The 17,272-nt window shown below is 39.8% G+C and overlaps 1 protein-coding gene across 4 annotated transcripts in view; it reads right to left on the reverse strand.

The window, feature by feature from the left end:
* Positions 1 to 11,410: 11,410 nt before the first annotated feature.
* Positions 11,411 to 17,272, reverse strand: part of AMOT (angiomotin) — a 70,315-nt gene continuing 64,453 nt past the window's right edge. For all 4 annotated transcript variants that reach the window (XM_005886350.2, XM_005886349.2, XM_005886352.2 and 1 more), the window contains 2 exons: positions 15,553 to 16,212; positions 11,411 to 15,197 (listed from right to left, as the gene is read on the reverse strand). In XM_005886350.2, the coding sequence (XP_005886412.1) occupies positions 15,100 to 15,197; positions 15,553 to 16,212 (758 nt within the window). In that variant the 3' untranslated portion in view covers positions 11,411 to 15,099. The remainder of the gene's footprint in view (positions 15,198 to 15,552; positions 16,213 to 17,272) is intronic.

Raw genomic sequence — 17,272 nt, forward strand, 5'->3', positions numbered from 1 at the left:
AAAAATAAAATTGGTTAAGACTACTGTGATTGCTAGCTTTATGTGCCAAATAGGCTAGGCTTTGGGACCCAGTTGTTTGGTCAAACACCAGTCTAGTTGTTGCTACAGAGATATGTTTTAGATGTGATGAACATTTAAATCAGTAGACTCTGTGTAAAGCAGAGTATGGGTGGGCTCTACCCCATCAGTTGAAGGTCATAAGAGCTAACACTGAAGTTTCCCAGAGTAAAAGAAATACTGTCTCAAAGTGTCAGACATGCCAACTTCTATCCCCCCCTCTCCATCTGTCTATCTATCTATCTACCTACCTACCTATCTAATTAATTGTTTCTCTGTAGAACTCTGATTAATGTAATTGCTATCTCTTTCCAATCTTATTTCTCTCCAGTACACTTTCTCTGATGTTTGACATCCAGCAAAGGGGGAGTTCAATAGAAGATATATTTCGTTTGTGTTTAGTGACACATATCTATGTGGTTTGCAGTCAGTTCTGTGTATAGATAAATCATTGCTAAACTGTTCTGGTAAAGAAATGGCTTCCAGAAATACACCTAGCGCTCACTCTGCTGGCTTATTCAACATGGCTATGCAAATGTGCAAAGCCAGAGGTCTTATCACTATATGAATGTGTCTTATGGTACTTGGTACTGAAAGTATGTGGGTATTGAAATAAGGTTTGAAATGTATGGGCCCAGAAGCTAATCTGTGGAAAATTCCTTCAATAACCTGATGTGCAAAATGTTATTCACAGTATTCAGTTCTCCCTAATGCCTAAACAGAAAGTTTTCCTCGGCTAGTAATATACTCAGTAATACATAATAACTCAAAAATACTCAACTATGCATATACGTCTATTTATTTGGTGATGGGAATTGCATAAAATATAATTTATCAGAATTCTTATGTTTATACAGCACAAACCTGAATAAGTTCTACAAGCATCAGTTCTACTTCAAGTGTGTGAAGTTGCATGCTTTCTCTTTCCAACTATCAGTAAGAAAAAATACATTTTAATCAGTCATGCTAGTGGAAAGACAAAACATTTGTCATTTAAAGAAGCAAGCAAACCACATATTAGGACACAGGCTAAGTCTCTACAAATTCAAGAAGATTGAAATAGTATCAAACATCTTCTCAGATCACAATGGTATAAAACTAGAAATCAACTACAATAAAAACAATCAAACACTTGGAGACTAAATAGCACGCTATTAAACAATGATTGGGTTACCAAAGAGATTAAAGAAGAAATAAAAAGCATCCTGGAAACAAATGACAACGAAAACACAAAAATCCAAAATCTATGGGGCACAGTGAAAGCAATCCTGAGAGGGAAGTTCATAGCACTAAAGGCCTGCCTAAAAAAAATAAATAAATAAAACAATAAAAGCTGGTAATAAGTTATCTAACCCTGCAACTTAAAGAATTAGAAAGAGAGCAACAAAAAAAGCCCAGAGTAAGTAGAAGGAAGGATATCATAAAGATCAGGGTGGAAATAAATGATATAGAGACCAAAAACACAATACAAAAGATCAATAAAACCAAGAGCTGGTTCTTTGAAAGGATAAACAAGATTGATGAACCTCTAGCCAGGCTCACCAAGAAGCAAAGAGAGAGGACCCAAATAGACAAACAACCTAGATGAAATGGACGTATTCCTAGAAGAATACAACCTTCCAAAACTCAATCAGGAAGAATCAGAAAACTTGAATAGGCTGATAACTACCAATGAAATTGAAGCAGTAATTTAAAAACTTCCAGCAAACAAAAGTCCTGGACTGGAGGCTTCACAGGGGAGTTTTACCAAGCATCCAAAGAAGAACTAAAACCTACCCTCCTCAGACTATTCCAAAAAGTTCAAGAGGAAGGAATACTTCCAAGTCCTTGCTATGAAGCCAACATTATCCTAATCCCAAAACCAGATAAAGACACCACAAAGAAAGAGAATTGCAGGCTAATATCCCTGATGAACATAGATGCTAAAATCCTCCACAAAATATTAGCAAATCACATCCAGCAATACATTAAAAAGATCATACACCATGACAAAGTGGGATTTATTCCAGGGATGCAAGGCTGGTACAATATCCACAAATCAATAAACGTGATACATCACATAAACAAATTGAAAGATAAAAATCACATGATCATATCAATTGATGCATAAAAAACATTTGACAAAATACAACACCCTTTTTTGATAAAAACTCTCAGCAAAGTGGGAATAGAGGGATCATACCTCAGAATAATAAAAGCATTATATTAAAAACCTACAGCCAACATCATACTCGATTGGCAAAAACTAAAACCATTTTCTCTAAGAACAGGAACAAGACAGAGATGCCCACTTTCACCACTTCTGTTCAACACAGTACTGGAAGTGCTAGCCATAATGATCAGACAAGATGAGTAAATAAAATTGGAAAAGAAGAAGTGAAATTGTCCTTATTCATAGATGACATGATATTGTACATAGAAAACCCTAAGGACTCCATCATAAAACTACTAGATTTAATAAATAAATTAGGCAAGGTAGCAGGATACAAAATTAACACCAAGAAATCTATGGCTTTTTAGTATATAATAATGAACTCACAGAAAGAGAAAATAAAGAAACAATCTCATTTACTATTGCAACAAAAAAAAAATTAAGAGACCTAGAAATAAACTTAACTAAGGAGGTAAAAGACCTGTACTCAGAAAACTACAGGACTTTGAAAAGTGAGATAGAGGAAGATAAAAACAAATGGAAGAATATACCGTGTTCATGAATTGGTATAATCAACATCATATAAATGTCCATACTACCCAAATCAATCTATAGATTCAATGCAATCCCCATTAAAATACTAACAGCATATTTCACAGACCTAGAACAAACTCTCCAAAAATTTAGATGGAATAAAAAAGACCCCAAATAGCCGGAGCAATTCTGAGAAAGAAGAACAATATTGGAGGGATCATAATACCAGATATCAAGTAATATTACAAAGCCACTGTTCTCAAAACTGCTTGGTACTGGCACAAGAATAGACATATAGGCCAATGGAACATAACAAAGAATCCAGAAACTGACCCCAGCCATTATGCTCAATTAATATTTGATAAAGGAGGCAAGAGCATACAATGGAGTCAAGATAGTCTCTTCAATAAATGGTGTTGGGAAAATTAGAAAGATACATGCAAAAAAATAAAACTAGACCACCAACTTACCCCATACATGAAAATAAACTCAAAATGGATAAAAGATTTAAATGTAAGTCATGAAATCATAAAAATCCTAGAAAAAAACCACAGGGAGCAAAATCTTAGACATATCTCATAGCAATATGTTTACCAATACATTTCCTAGTACAATGGAAACAAAGGAGAAAATAAACAAATGGGACGACATCAAAATAAAAAGCTTCTGTACAGCAAAAGAAACCACCAACAAAATAACAAGAGAGCCCACTGCATGGGAAAACATATTTGCCAATGTTACATCTGATAAGAGTTTAATCTCCAAAATTTATAGGGAACTCATACTACTTAACAAAAGGAAGATAAACAATTCAATCAAAAAATGGGCAAAGGACCTAAATAGACACTTCTCAAAAGTGGACATACAGAAGGCCAAGAGGTATATAGAAAAATGTTCAAAGTCACTAATTATTTGACAGATGCAAATCAAAACAATAATGAGGTACCATCTCACACCTGTCAGAATGGCTATTGTCAACAAATCAACAAATGACAAGTGCTGGCGAGGATGTGGAGAAAAGGGAACCCTTGTGCGCACTGCTGGGGAATGCAGACTGGTACAGCCTCTGTGGAAAACAGTATGGAGTTTCCTCAAAAAAATTAAAAATGTAACTCCCATTTGACCCAGTAATCCCACTTCTAGGAATATATCACAGGAAATCAGAAACACGTCAAAAAGAATATATGCACCCCTATGTTCATAGCAGCACAATTTACAATAGCTAAGATTTGGATACAGCCTAAGTGCCCATCAGCAGATGAGTGGATTAAAAAACTGTGGTACACCTTTTTATGAAGATGGTGCCAAAAGCTAAGAAGGAAGCCCCTGCTTCTCCCCAAGCAGAAACCAAAGCAAAGGCTTTGAAGGCAAAGAAAGCAGTGCTGAAAAGGCATCCACAGCCACAAAAAAAGAGAAGAAGATCCGCATGTCAGCCACATTCCAATGGCCAAAGACACTAAGGCTCCAAAGGGAACCTAAATATTTTCAGAAGAGCGCACCCAGGAGAAACAAGCTTGACCACTATGCTATCATCAACTTCCTCCTGACTACCAAGTCAGCCATGAAGAAGATAGAAGGCAACAATACACTTGTGTTCATTGTGGATGTCAAGGCCAACAGGCACCAGATCAAACAGGCTGTAAAGAAGATCTATGACATTGATGTGGCCAAGGTCACCCCCCTGATAAGGCCTGATGGAGAGAAGAAGGCATCTGTTCGACTGGCTCCTGACTATGATGCTTTGGATGTTGCCAACAAAATTGGGATCATCTAAACTGAGTCCAGCTGCCTAATTCTAAATATAAAAATTTTACACTGTACAAAAACAACAACAAAAACAACACTTGTGGTACATCTATGCAATGGAATACTATGCTGCTGTAAAAAAGAAAGAACTCTTACCATTCGCAACAGCATGGATGGACCTGGAGAGCATTATGCTAAGCAAAATAAGCCAGTCAGAAAAAGATAAATATCACATGATCTCACTCATTTGTGAATATAATGAATATCATAAACTAATGAACAAAAATAGAGACATAGAAGCATCAAACAGACCATCGAACCTCAGAGGGAAGGCAGTGGGGGATTGGCAGGGGGAGGGGATAAGAGATTAACCAAAGACCTTGTATGCATATAAGAATAACCAATGGATACAGACAATAGGGGGGTGGGGGAGGCTGGGGAATGTCAAGGGTGGTTAAAGGAGACATGTGTAATACTCACTGTAATACTTTAAGAAATAAAACAAAATTAAATTTGAAAAAAGCTTTTACTAAAGCCCTGGGGGGGGGGTTGGGGGGAGGGCTGGGAGAGACAATGGGGGAAGAAGAGGACATTTATAATACTTTCAACAATAAATAATTTTTTTAAAAAGAAGCAAGCAAAAAATATGAAGCCAAAATGTAGAAAAAGGGGAATATGGAGGTGTTTTGGGCAATTAATAAAAAATACGGTTTCTTTCTCTAGTATTGTCATGTTTGTGTACTTGTAAGCTTTTCAAAATTCATAGTTAATTGTGATATCTAAATCCTAAATAAACAGTTTAATATCTGGTTTTGTATTCATAATTTTTAAAAATTCTTTTTCATAAAGAGAGCCTTCTAAATTGTCAAGGCTTCAAGGCTCATAAGATGTGGATCTGCCCCTGGATGTAAGAAAAACAAAAGTTTTAAAAAGCACATGCATTTTCTTTTTGATCTTTTAAATTTGGTTTTTGGGAGGAATACATATGTAATGTGTTTATCACATAACTAGTTTCTAACACTTAGCAGGTTGCAAAAATGTTATTTCCCTTTTCCTAGCTCTAGTTAGTACCATAGGTATCATGGTGGCTCAGCAATTGCCATTCTTTTTTAGCCATCTATTGCAACATAATACATATCTTGATTATTTCCCATTTGTCCTCCCTTGTTGGTGCTACTCAGACCAGTATAACTAGATAAATGCAAATAACCATAGATTCATGTTTTAAAAGAAATGTTAACTGTCCTTCCTTTCTCTATTTTTATCTCCTCATATTTTGGGGGGAAATTCATTTTTTTGCGGGGGGAGAATAACATGCACAGTAGGAGAATGGAGTAGGTATTGCTAGGATAAGAGACTAAAATGTCAAGTGTAGGCAGAACCAGTTTGAAAATAATTGAAACTTGATGAGTAGATCTTAGGGTTGTAGAATATTTCAGTATATTGAAATTTTAAAAATATCTTTTATCTGTTCCACATAGCCAATTTTGGATCCATGTGAAAGAATTTCTGACCTCAGAGGTTGTATTTAGTATCATGGAATCAAAGAATGTAAGAGCCAGAAAACATATTAGAGATCATAATCCAGTGACCTCATATTACAGAACAGTCATTGGAGCTAAATGAATTGGCCAAGATCATAAATATGGTTGTGGTTGTTTCAAGGACTATAAACCAAAAGTAACCAACAACATGTCTTGTTTGATCAGAGAATTAAATTCAACCACTTAAGAGTCATATCTGGATAAGGGAGAAAAAGTCCTATCTGTGGAGAAAAGGCATCTATTTTACCGTAAGTACTAAGGGTTAATGAAGAAAATAAAAATGGCTACCTACTGAAGTAAGGGTGTATGTGAAAGCTAATGTCCAAACTGGACTTATGAAATGTACTATGTGCAGTTGGGAGTCTATTATGTTTTATGAGAAGTGAAGAACAAAAGTAAGATAAATGCCAGAAAATCCTTGGTCAGTGTTTCTCAAAGTATGTAGTCTCAGGATAAACTGCATTAAAACTCCTGGGAAGTTTGTTAGAATGCAAATTTCTGGGTTTTACCCTAGAATTATAGGATAAGCTTCTCTAGGGCAGTGTTTGGCAAACTCATTAGTCAACAGAGCCAAATATCAACAGTACAACAATTGAAATTTCTTTTGAGAGACAAATTTTTAAAACTTAAACTATTTAGGTAGGTACATTGTTATTAACTTAATTAGGGTACTCCTAAGGCTTAGGAAGAGCCACACTCAAGGGGTCAAAGAGTCGCATGTGGCTCGCGAGCTGCAGTTTGCCGACCATGGCTCTAGGGGCAAGGTAAGAGAGTACATCTTATATAATAAAGAGGGAATATGCAAATTGACCATCACTCTGCCACAAAGATGGTGGAGCCCACAGCAGAGGCAGGGATTTCCGTAACACAAGATGGCTGCACCCACATCGGAGGCCAAGTTCCCGTAACAAGCCTTAACAACAATCAGCAGGTACCTGAGGCTGCGGGACACTGCCCCCCCACCCCCCGTGGGGCTTGACAAGGGACCTCAGGCCATGCCCCCCATCCAGCGCGGCGTGACGAGGGACCTCAGGCCATGACCCCATCCTGGTGCCAGGCCAGGGGACCTCAGGCCATGCCCCTTACCTGGTGAGGCTTGACAGGGGACCTCAAAGTGTGCCCCCCACCCCAGTGCTGGGCTGGGGGACCTCAGGCTGCTCCCCTTGCCCTGGGCCAGGGGACCTCAGGCCGTGCCCCCCACCCAGCGGGGCTTGACGGGGGACCTGAGGCTTTTCCCCCCTCCCAGCACTGGGCCAGGGGAGCTGAGGCTGCTCCCCCCAACAGGCAGAGCTTGATGGGGAACCTCAGGCCATGCCCCCCTGCCCGGCAGGGCTTGACAGGGGATCTCAGGCCGCACCCCCCACTCAGCGGGGCTTGATGGGTGACCTCAGGCCATGCCCCCCTGCCCCGGCGCTGGACCAGGGAACCTGAGGCTGCATTCTCCACCCGGCGGGGCTTGACAAGGGTAGGACCGGCCGGGTCTGGATCTAGCCCAATGGGGCAGGGGGCTGTCTGGGTCTGGGTCTCATGAGATATTGAGGCACATGAGGGTGAGCGGGGACTTGACTCTGGGTCCCATGGTGCGCCCCAGACTCTGACAGGATGAAGATTTTCATATTTTACTAATTTTCTTTCATCTCTGACACTTCTATTATAGAGAAAGGGCAAATAGCAATATTAAAATATTTCCTCTAATTAATCCCCTTTTAATGTGCATGAATTTCGTGCAACGGGCCACTAGTATTATATAAATACCTGAGGTGATTCCAATACAGATGTTTTGAATAGGACTTCAAGAAGTACTGTTCTTGGTTAATAACAGAGAAAATAATGATTCCATGCCAATAATGTCTCTTAAGCATAAGAAAAATACTTAGAACAAGGCATGATAATGATTCTACTATAATAAGAATCCAAGATATCTGAGTTTTACTTTCAAATCCACAATTATCAAATTTTGGGTTCATTGTTTTACCTCCTGTGTTCCCATTTTATCCTCATTCCAAGGGTAAGCTTGTAAGCAAGGGAATGACATGGTATTAATTATATTTGTTGCTGAATAAATATAATAAAAGCATAGACCAAGTTAGGGGCAGATCAAGTTAGGTGAATATGCTATTGAAACAGTCTAGGTAAAAGATAATGCTAGCTTAAAATAGGCTGTTGACAGTAGAACTAGAAAGTAGTGAATGGGTTTTGTGATTTATTTTGATAGGATCAGTGACGGATAAACTATAAGGGAGAGGGAGGTGTCAAGGATGATTCATGAGTTTCTGACTTGTGATGAATGGTTGAGGTTTTAAGGGATATTAATGATTTGAGGGTTCAGGTATTTGAACATGAGGTCAGATCAGGTAGGTCAGGGCTAAATGAGTAGGAGGAAATGGTGCATTAAAAGACTAGAGGTCTCTCATAAGTCAAAGGACAAATAGGGTCAGAGTAGGAGAACTGGGAGGATGGCAGACTGTGGCCAGACAGTGAGGTACTGGCATATCTGATTTCCATGGTGGAGCAATTCTATGTGATGGCCAGGTCTGGGTTAGCCATGAGAACAGCAGGCTGATGTGGAAGTCAGTGGAGTTGGAGAGGTTGACGAACTTGATAGGCCAGGATGCTGATTGAGTCATTTGGGACTGGAGTGGACAACTGTGATTCAAAGGCCAAAAGTTTGGGATAGTGACCAAATCAGTCGATGAGAGAAAACAAGAAATAGTTGGATGACCAAATGGAAGAGGAAAAATAGCTTAGAGCCTGTACTGGAGTGCCTTTAAAGAAAATATCTTCCCCTTTGATATGTGGATTGTGGGGGAATGAACCCCTCCATATTTGAGAAAATATGTTTTGGTTTAAGGCAAAAGATTAGGTTTTAAAAAAAAAAGCTTTGTAAGCACCAGAGCACAAACATGCTATTTGTTTGGTTGGTGAGTTATATATTTTGGTTCCAGGAGGAACACTTCAAATTTGTCATTATAAAAAAAATTTATATTCATGAATACTGAAATATGTCTGGATTAAATGCTATGATGTCTGAGATGTGCCTCAAAATAGTAGAGGGTGGATGGGTAGAGGTGATAAATGAAGCAAGATTGGCCAAGCATTGATCCATTGATAATAACTTGAAGCCCCCAGCAATGGACACATGGGAATGCCTTACACTATTCTGTTTTTGTGTATGTTTGAAGTTTTCTTTAATAATAATAATAAAAAAACAGTTCCTCTTTATAGATTCAGCCCATTGTTTGGACTGGCATCTTTTTATAGTCTCACTTTGTGAAGGTCTCTTGTCCCCTCTCCATGAGGTCCATAGGGATATATATTTATCCTCGTTTTATTGATAAAGCTCTTTGATCTTAAGGAACTTGTTCAGGAGTAAATGTCTGCTTAGAGGCTGACGTAGGACCAGAACTCCATGTTCTTTTGACTTCTGGACCAGTATGTCAACCACCTGAGTGAGTTTGTAAGTTTCCATGATGAGGATGTTAAAATTCAGAGTAGTTCTCTAGGGTCTTTGATTTTGGAAACATAGTCTTCATTTGATTGCAACTGACATAATGAGATTGCCTTTGCACATATTATCCCTTTTGCAAGGAATGTTTGTTCCATCTCCTAGTTCACCATTTTAACTCTTACACATCCTTCAAAGCTCAACTCAGTCCCCCCACACATACTCTCTGTGCCATCCCAACAATCATTCCCTTATTTGCATTTGTTCTGTATCTTGTTCAAACTTTTTCCATTCATCAATCACAATGAATTTTAAATGTGTGTATGTGCATGTGTGTGTGTGCAATTTTCTCTAATAAACTAGAATCATGGACATATTTTTTAAACTTCAGGGCCTTTTACATAATGACAACATGTAATATGCAGCTATTCAACAACTCACACATGCCTGAAACTAGCAGTCCAAGGCAAAGGCAAATGAAAAAAAAAATAGGAACCAAAATAACTGCATCTGAGTGAGTACTTATGATGTGGTATGAAAATCTGGGGTTGTAAACGTTTTCCTTTTTGGAAACTAAGTCACTCAGAGGTCTTCATTCAAATATCAGGGTGAATGCCAATAAATGTAGAAAGTGTTCTAAGATCAAATCACTTACAGTATTTTTCCTGTAATAAAAACCCTCCTGTAGGATAAGATGGAGGTGGAGAAGGTGGGAAGCAGGGGGTGTTTGTTTCTGCAGTTGTGCAATTCATAGACTGTGCAAATCACTTGTCACAGTAGAGTAGGCCCACAGGAAGGAAGATGAAGTCCCACACAGATAATCACATCAGTTATAAAGCTGGTTAATATCTAGAAAGGCTAATACAGTGATCTTTTGAAGGAACGCTTGTTTATTAAGAACGGGGAACAATATATATCTGAACGGAATGCTTCACAAAGCTTTGTAAGAAGGTGTGGTTAACTTAAGACCATCTTCTTTGTCCTGAAGAAGAGGAGTGGGCTTTCACACATACAGTTTTCAAAGTGCTACTTGTAAGTACAGTGGGGCCTTGACTTACGAGTGTCCCGACTAACGAGTTTTTCGAGATACGAGCTGTCTCTCAGCCGATTTTTTTGCTTTGAGTTGCGAGCTAAAATTCGGGTTATGAGCCAGCTTTAGATACCCCACTGCTAGTTAGCGCAGCGAACGTCACAGTGAACGCCACAACATCAGCCCTGCATCACGTGTCTCACTCGTTCACTTCTTGATTTGACATACGAGTAATTTGAGTTACGAGCTCTGTCACAGAACGAATTAAACTCATAAGAGGAATGCAGCCCACCTTAATCAAAAAGTAAAATTTAGAATGAGTTCTAAACCCTCTCCCCGTTTATTTTGCAACACACATCAAGCTTATTTCACTGTGAAAGTGTCATTTCCAAGCCTGTGGGGATCTTATCTCCCAGTTAGGCTGGGCCTCAGTGGTAAACAGGAGGCACAAGGAGGGCAGTGTAAAGACAGCTTTAACATTTTCAGTGAAAAGAGCCAACTTGTATGTGGTACTGATTTGCTTTTAATAACAAGCTTCCACAACCAAAACTGATTAATTGGCATAAGAACAAGGGTACAAAAGGAACATCAAGGGGCCTTCCAACATGCTAACCAAATGATGAATTCTCTGTTTTGGGTGGCCATCATTTTATCCCTTGGAACCAGGAGATAAAAAGATGCAAATCTCTTAATATATGCTGCCTGAATATATAAAGAAACCAATGCAGCCAGTGGTATTGTCTTAATACTTTATAATCACATTCCATACTTTAAGCAAATGCAAATTCTGCATGCTGCCCTTGAAAGTCAATTTCACTGCATACTAAATTGAAAGCAATCACTGGTACAAGCTCAACTAAAACATCTGTCGGGTAAACACCAAAGCATTTTCCACACAGTACTGCATTTTAAAATAGCTAACTTTATTGTCAGTGAAAAGATAGGCACAGAGTGGATTCAACACCTGCTTAATTTTACTTGAACTAGCTCCGTTGATTACAGAATGGGGTCTTAATCATTATAAGGCCAAATACATTTCAAACCAAAGGTGATTCTTCTCTAGCCATCTGCCAACCTCAGCTATTCATTTTACAAACACATGCCATTAATCACAAGGGAGGCCACAGAAGTAGGGTTGAAGGCTTCATATAACCCATCGTTGCTACCAGAAAAAAACAAACAAACTCCCGACACTGGTCCGACTGATGATGGATGGCACTTGGAAGATATATTCCAAGGATCATGCCAGGCTGAAATTGGTGGCAATTAGCCCATAGCTAATGCCTTCCTTTGAAAACATGTTCAGTAAGAATGCACACATTTTAAGTAACAAATTCCATATGTGAATGAGCAATTGAGATAACAGGAGATAACAGACATGAGAATATAATGTATAAGAGTTAGTGCATATGTATACACTTGAAGTTGCTACATTATTAGTTTTTAGGCTCTTCATAAAAACTAGTTTGCACAGTAAATTTGTTCATTTTCCAATTATTGTGCATAACCAACTGTGTAACAAGAAAAAGATAATGTGATGGGTCTCCTAGTATGTTTCCCATGGCAGGTGATGGCAAATATTTCAGGTTCCTACTATCCTCTCAACCTAAAGCTCAGAAGCAGCACTGAAAACAAATCCTTCATTAAAACAACAATTAAGATACATGATTTTATAAGAAAGCTCAAGCTACTTTTATTTAATAAAAAAATGTTAATAAGAATTTCATATCAAGTAAAGTTTGTTCTAATGAAATTTTTCTGTACAAGGGACGTTGAAGTACAACTGACTTAGAAGGTCCCCAGAGACCACCATGCAGTACAAGTTAAGACAACAAGGTCACCTTCCTGTTCTGAGGTGCCAGTAAAATGCATAGATAGGTGGGAGTCCAAAAACATCCCCCAAGTGTTACATTGACACAATTGTGAAAAGGTGGCTACCTTGACATTTCTCCCATAAACCTGAATTTTAAAATGTCATCTATTAGGGATCTTCTGAAAAGGCTGAATCAATCTTCTTCGTAAACATAATACAATGACATGGACTTCTTCCATCTCTCAAATGTACAATGTATTTGAGTAAATTACCTGGGATTAAAAACTAAGCCAAAAGGGAACCCCTCTGGTGTGAGGGGGGGAAGAGATGTTGTGGAAAGTTCAAAATAATATTTAGCTAAGAACTTCCTCCTTTCCCAAAATACATGAGCCTAAAGATATGGCTGCCACACAGTGTGGAATGTATGACATTTGTCACCTTACAAAATGTAATTAAAACCATGGCTCCCAGAGCTAGCAAAAATGCTGGCAATATGTTATAAACATGAAAGGAGTAAATGAAAGGTTTATTTTTCTATTTACTTATGCATTTATTTAGACAGAAAGTAGCAGTCCTGAAGTTTGCTACTTGTTGCTTTTACTATTTGAGGGTTTTTTTTTCCATGACTAAAGGGTAATATGAATGAGCATTAACACAACTGCACTTTTAATTTCTATTTGGGATTCACTAAATAACTGAGTACTAATGTGTGTGATAATCACTTCATTATTAAAAATGTCAAGACTGCCTGAAAAACCACATCACTTTCCCTCTTATCTCCTCCTTCCCCCCACACAAAATAATTCCTTTGGAAGGTCACTGGGAATGACACAAGAATACTGTTAAGTAGGCCATTCCTATACTTACAGAGGAACTCTGTAAGGTGATCCAAGACAGCCAATCTCATAGCAAGAGAAGAAGTGAGGTTGATATTTTAGGGCAGATGTCCCATGTGACTCCATACTGAAATCAGAATCAGGAAAGGAAAAACCTTGCAAAAGGCACTGCAGGAAAGGCAAGATAGGAACTCAAAACCCTGTACAAACTACTAAAGCCAGGGCCATTTTACAAAATACATATGCTCTGGACTGTGAAGATGCCTTTTCTTAAAATGGGGCTTTTTGTACATAAATGTTTCCCAAAATGAGCATGGTATTTGGCAGAGTGGGAAGCTGTGTTGTATGATCTTGAAAAAGTCACTTACAGTCTCCAGGTCTCAGATTCCTCATCACTAAAATGATGGGGTTGGGCTATTGTATTGCAAAAATTCCTTCCAGCCACTATGCCTCACAATGTAATATATCAGGCCTACTCTTCTATTAATCTGATTTCTAACTAGCATATCCCCAAACCTATACCCCCCCACCCTTACATAACACTCCCAATCCCCTCACCTCCCCCCAAACCCCTGAAAACTGATATTAATGACATTGATTATAGATTTATCATCTTAATGAAGGGTAGATAAATGACACAGAGCAGGGACCTATGGCAATGAGCAGCCCTTCTGTGTTCCTGGAGGCAGCCCTTAGGCAAAGTTTGGAGCCATGGCCTCCTTGGTCCCTGCCCACATGTACATTTCCTGCTGCTCTCCAAAAGCATTCTAAGATGGAGTCACTGGCCATGAAAGAGGTAGCTGAGGACTCTGCTGCAGCCCACCTCTCCCCTGACTGCAGCATAGTACTTTGGGTTTCTGATGCTTTTCCCTTGGAGGTGATAGTCAAATACGTCTAAGAACTTGGGAAACAAAATGAGTTATTTCAAAGTAGTCACCAGAAATTCAAAGCATTCAACCTGTCACCAAAAGTGCTTCCTCGTTTTGCAAGTAGTTGACAATTTGAGAACTGGTGACACAGCCAGTGAATTTGTGCTGAGGAAGAATTAGACACTAAGCAGATTGGTCTCAGGAAAGGCAAGCAAGCTGTTCATGGCTAGACACAGACCACAAAGGTCTACATTCTGCAAGCACCTCATGCAACTCTCCATCAAGGCCTCCGGTGGTCTAACTCTCTAAGAGAGAGGAAGTTTCAGCTAATTTAACTTTCCTAATGGCTGAAAGCAATATATTAATTACCCAAATGCATAAATTATTCCAGAGTATATATATGAATGTATGAACCTCCAAGAGGGAACCAAAAGAATCAACTTCCAAAGCACCACTGAAATGAAAATAAAAACAATCCCCTGGCACAGGGTAGCTGGGAAGTTGGAAGGGAAAATTAGCTCCAGCACCCTTCCACACCCCACTACTCCCTACCTTCCCTCCAGTTTACATGGCTCCAAAAACTATCCCCTTTCACGAGCCCGAGGCAAGAACTCTCTCTCTCTGGATGCTGCCTAGATGGTAACTCTGCAAAACATCACATGTGCAAATTCTCTCCGGCTTCCCATTTCTGAACTACCTTTTACACACTGTCTTCCAAACATACTGTGCTCTTCAATAAAAAATGATCTGGAATATGGAAATGCCAAAAATTTTTAAGCACATTGTAAAACATTGGTGAATATCCAGCTATTAACAGTCCCAGTATTTGTAGAAATCCAAACAATAACCTTTAGAGCACCCTCTGATTGACTTGTCTTTAGAGGTACTCTCTAAGTGCACCAAAATAGACTGGAGTTCATATGGCATTATGTAAGTACTATAAGGTCTCAATAAAAAGTCCCTTTAAAAAAACATTCCCCCAATCCCTTTTCCTCACCCTCAAAATAACAACAAAAGGGAAAAATGATTAAGAGCATTCTTGCTGATAAACTGCAGCTCTTGGATTAGGCCGTTTAGATGAGATATTCCACCATTTCTGCATCAGGCTCTTGTCCCAGGATCTGAGCAGCAGCTTTTCTCTCCAGAGTATTGGAGTGGAAAACGGGACCATCTACATAGAAATAAGGGATTAGAAGACACTTAGGGATAACATAAAAACACAAATTTCTAGAAATGGACAGCTTTTAAAGCCCCTATGAAGTCAATGGCCAGGTGAGACTGGCTTGTCACCTGCCTTGTTCCTCTGAACATTTATTTACTTCTACTGGGAGAAAGGCCTGGACTCATTTCTGTTCCCATCTTAGTGTCAGATGTTATTTACAGACTCTCTGCCCTCATCTTGCCTGATTAATCCTTTTTAGAATATGAAAAACCTCCCTCCAAATGACCAACTGTGCCCAAACAGCAGGTACAAACAAATCTGTAATGAGGGCAGAATCAAAAGCTACCTGGTAGAGCATTATTACCTGTCTTGTCTGGATTACAGGCCAAATTTGGTATAGACAAGCGCCGTGGTCCAGAAGCAGCGGCTGGAGTTGCAGGAGCCTCAGCCTGAGCCAAAGATGGAGTTGGCGCTGGAGCTGGAGTAGCAGCTGCAACTGGAGATGGAGTCGGTGTCTGAGTCAGAGCTGGAGCAGAAGCCTGAGCGGCTGCTGGAGCCGGAACCGGAGTTGGAGCCTGAGCTGGAACCGGAGCTGGAGCAGCTGGAGCAACCTGAACAGCAGCAGCAGAAGCAGGAGCAACAATAGTAGCAGCAACAGCAGAGGCAGCGGCTGGAATCTGAATAGCAGCAGCTGGAGAAACAGCAGCAGCAAGAGCAGCAGCAGCTGCTGCTGGAGATGGGGCAGCGGCAGCAGCAACAGCCACTGGAGCAGCAGCTACCATGGTGGTGGTGTTGGTGGCAGCATTGGCAGTGATGGCGGCAGCAGTGGCGGCAGCAGCTGTCGCAGGAATAGAGATTGGAGTAACAGCTGCAGTTTTGTTTGCTTCAGTTCCCCGTTCCGTTTGGGTGCTGCAGTCTCGGCTGCCCGTCTTAGAGTGAGCTGAGAGCAGGGGAGTCGAGGGCGGCACAGGTGAGGGTGTAGAAGAGACAGACTCTGCACGGTAGTCTCCACCCAGGAGAATGCCTACAAAGGGAAGAGGGAAAGAGGTTAGAAAACTATACTTTCTTCAAATGCAGGCATCTCATTACCTCTTCTTCTTTGTAGGAGGTGCAGGAGAAATATGAATGGGTCTAATTCTTTACTTTGTCCTCATTCGAACCCAGAAATCAGTTTGTCACGCACTTCCTGTCATGTCTAAAAGTTTCTTTCAGACTTGGTAGACCCCTTTTGGTTCTCATTCTCCAAGCCCCAGCACATCGTATTAAACCTGAAGTGTCCTGGGTATGTGTTTTGATTTATTTGTCCAATGGTGATTGATTTCCACCGAGCTATCAGAATGCTTCTACTTGTTTCCGCCTATAAGCAACACCATCCATACTAGACAGCTGGAAAGGATCGGTGAAAGAAGTCTGTGGTCACAGATGAATGTGATAATTGTGTGATCTAAGGTTCTAATCATGACCATGGTCCCGAAAGTGCCTGCTCTAACTAAAGGGCACTGCAAGTGTCACAGAACCAAGAAAGTTATTAGAAGCAACAAAAACAGCTAAAATTAAAATATATACAGCGTGTTTCCTCAGGCTCTAACAAAGTGCCTCGTGGTATCACAAATACTTCTGAGGTTTTGATTAGAAGGGAAGCAATGGACAGGGAAGAAGTGAAAAAGTACATTCTATTCTCATCTCAGAACATTATGGTAACAAAAACCTGTCACCCAGCTCCATTTAGCTTAACTAGAACTCTGAGTCCTTGAATTTTATGGAAGAAAATAACACAGAAAAAGCTGAAATTTTAAATTTTTTAATGGCACAAAGGCTACATGGGCTATGAACAAAAGGTCCCATGTGGTAAAGGCCAAATATGAGAATTTTTTAGAGGAAACAAGTTGTTTTCCTTCCCACCCAAATAGAACTCAGGATTCTTATCTTCTAAGCCCGTGGCTTCAACCAATGTTGTCTCCGTGAGACCTCACAGCTAGCCTCTCAGGAGGACCCAACCTGCGATATCTTCCTGTCTAGAATCGGGACCATCACTCTTTTCCCTTGCTGTGTGGGCACATAGCTAAGTCAGGGCTCTCCTTAAA

Source organism: Myotis brandtii, unplaced genomic scaffold (assembly GCF_000412655.1).
Source record: "Myotis brandtii unplaced genomic scaffold, ASM41265v1 scaffold973, whole genome shotgun sequence".
In the NCBI taxonomy this organism is placed as follows: domain Eukaryota; kingdom Metazoa; phylum Chordata; class Mammalia; order Chiroptera; family Vespertilionidae; genus Myotis; species Myotis brandtii.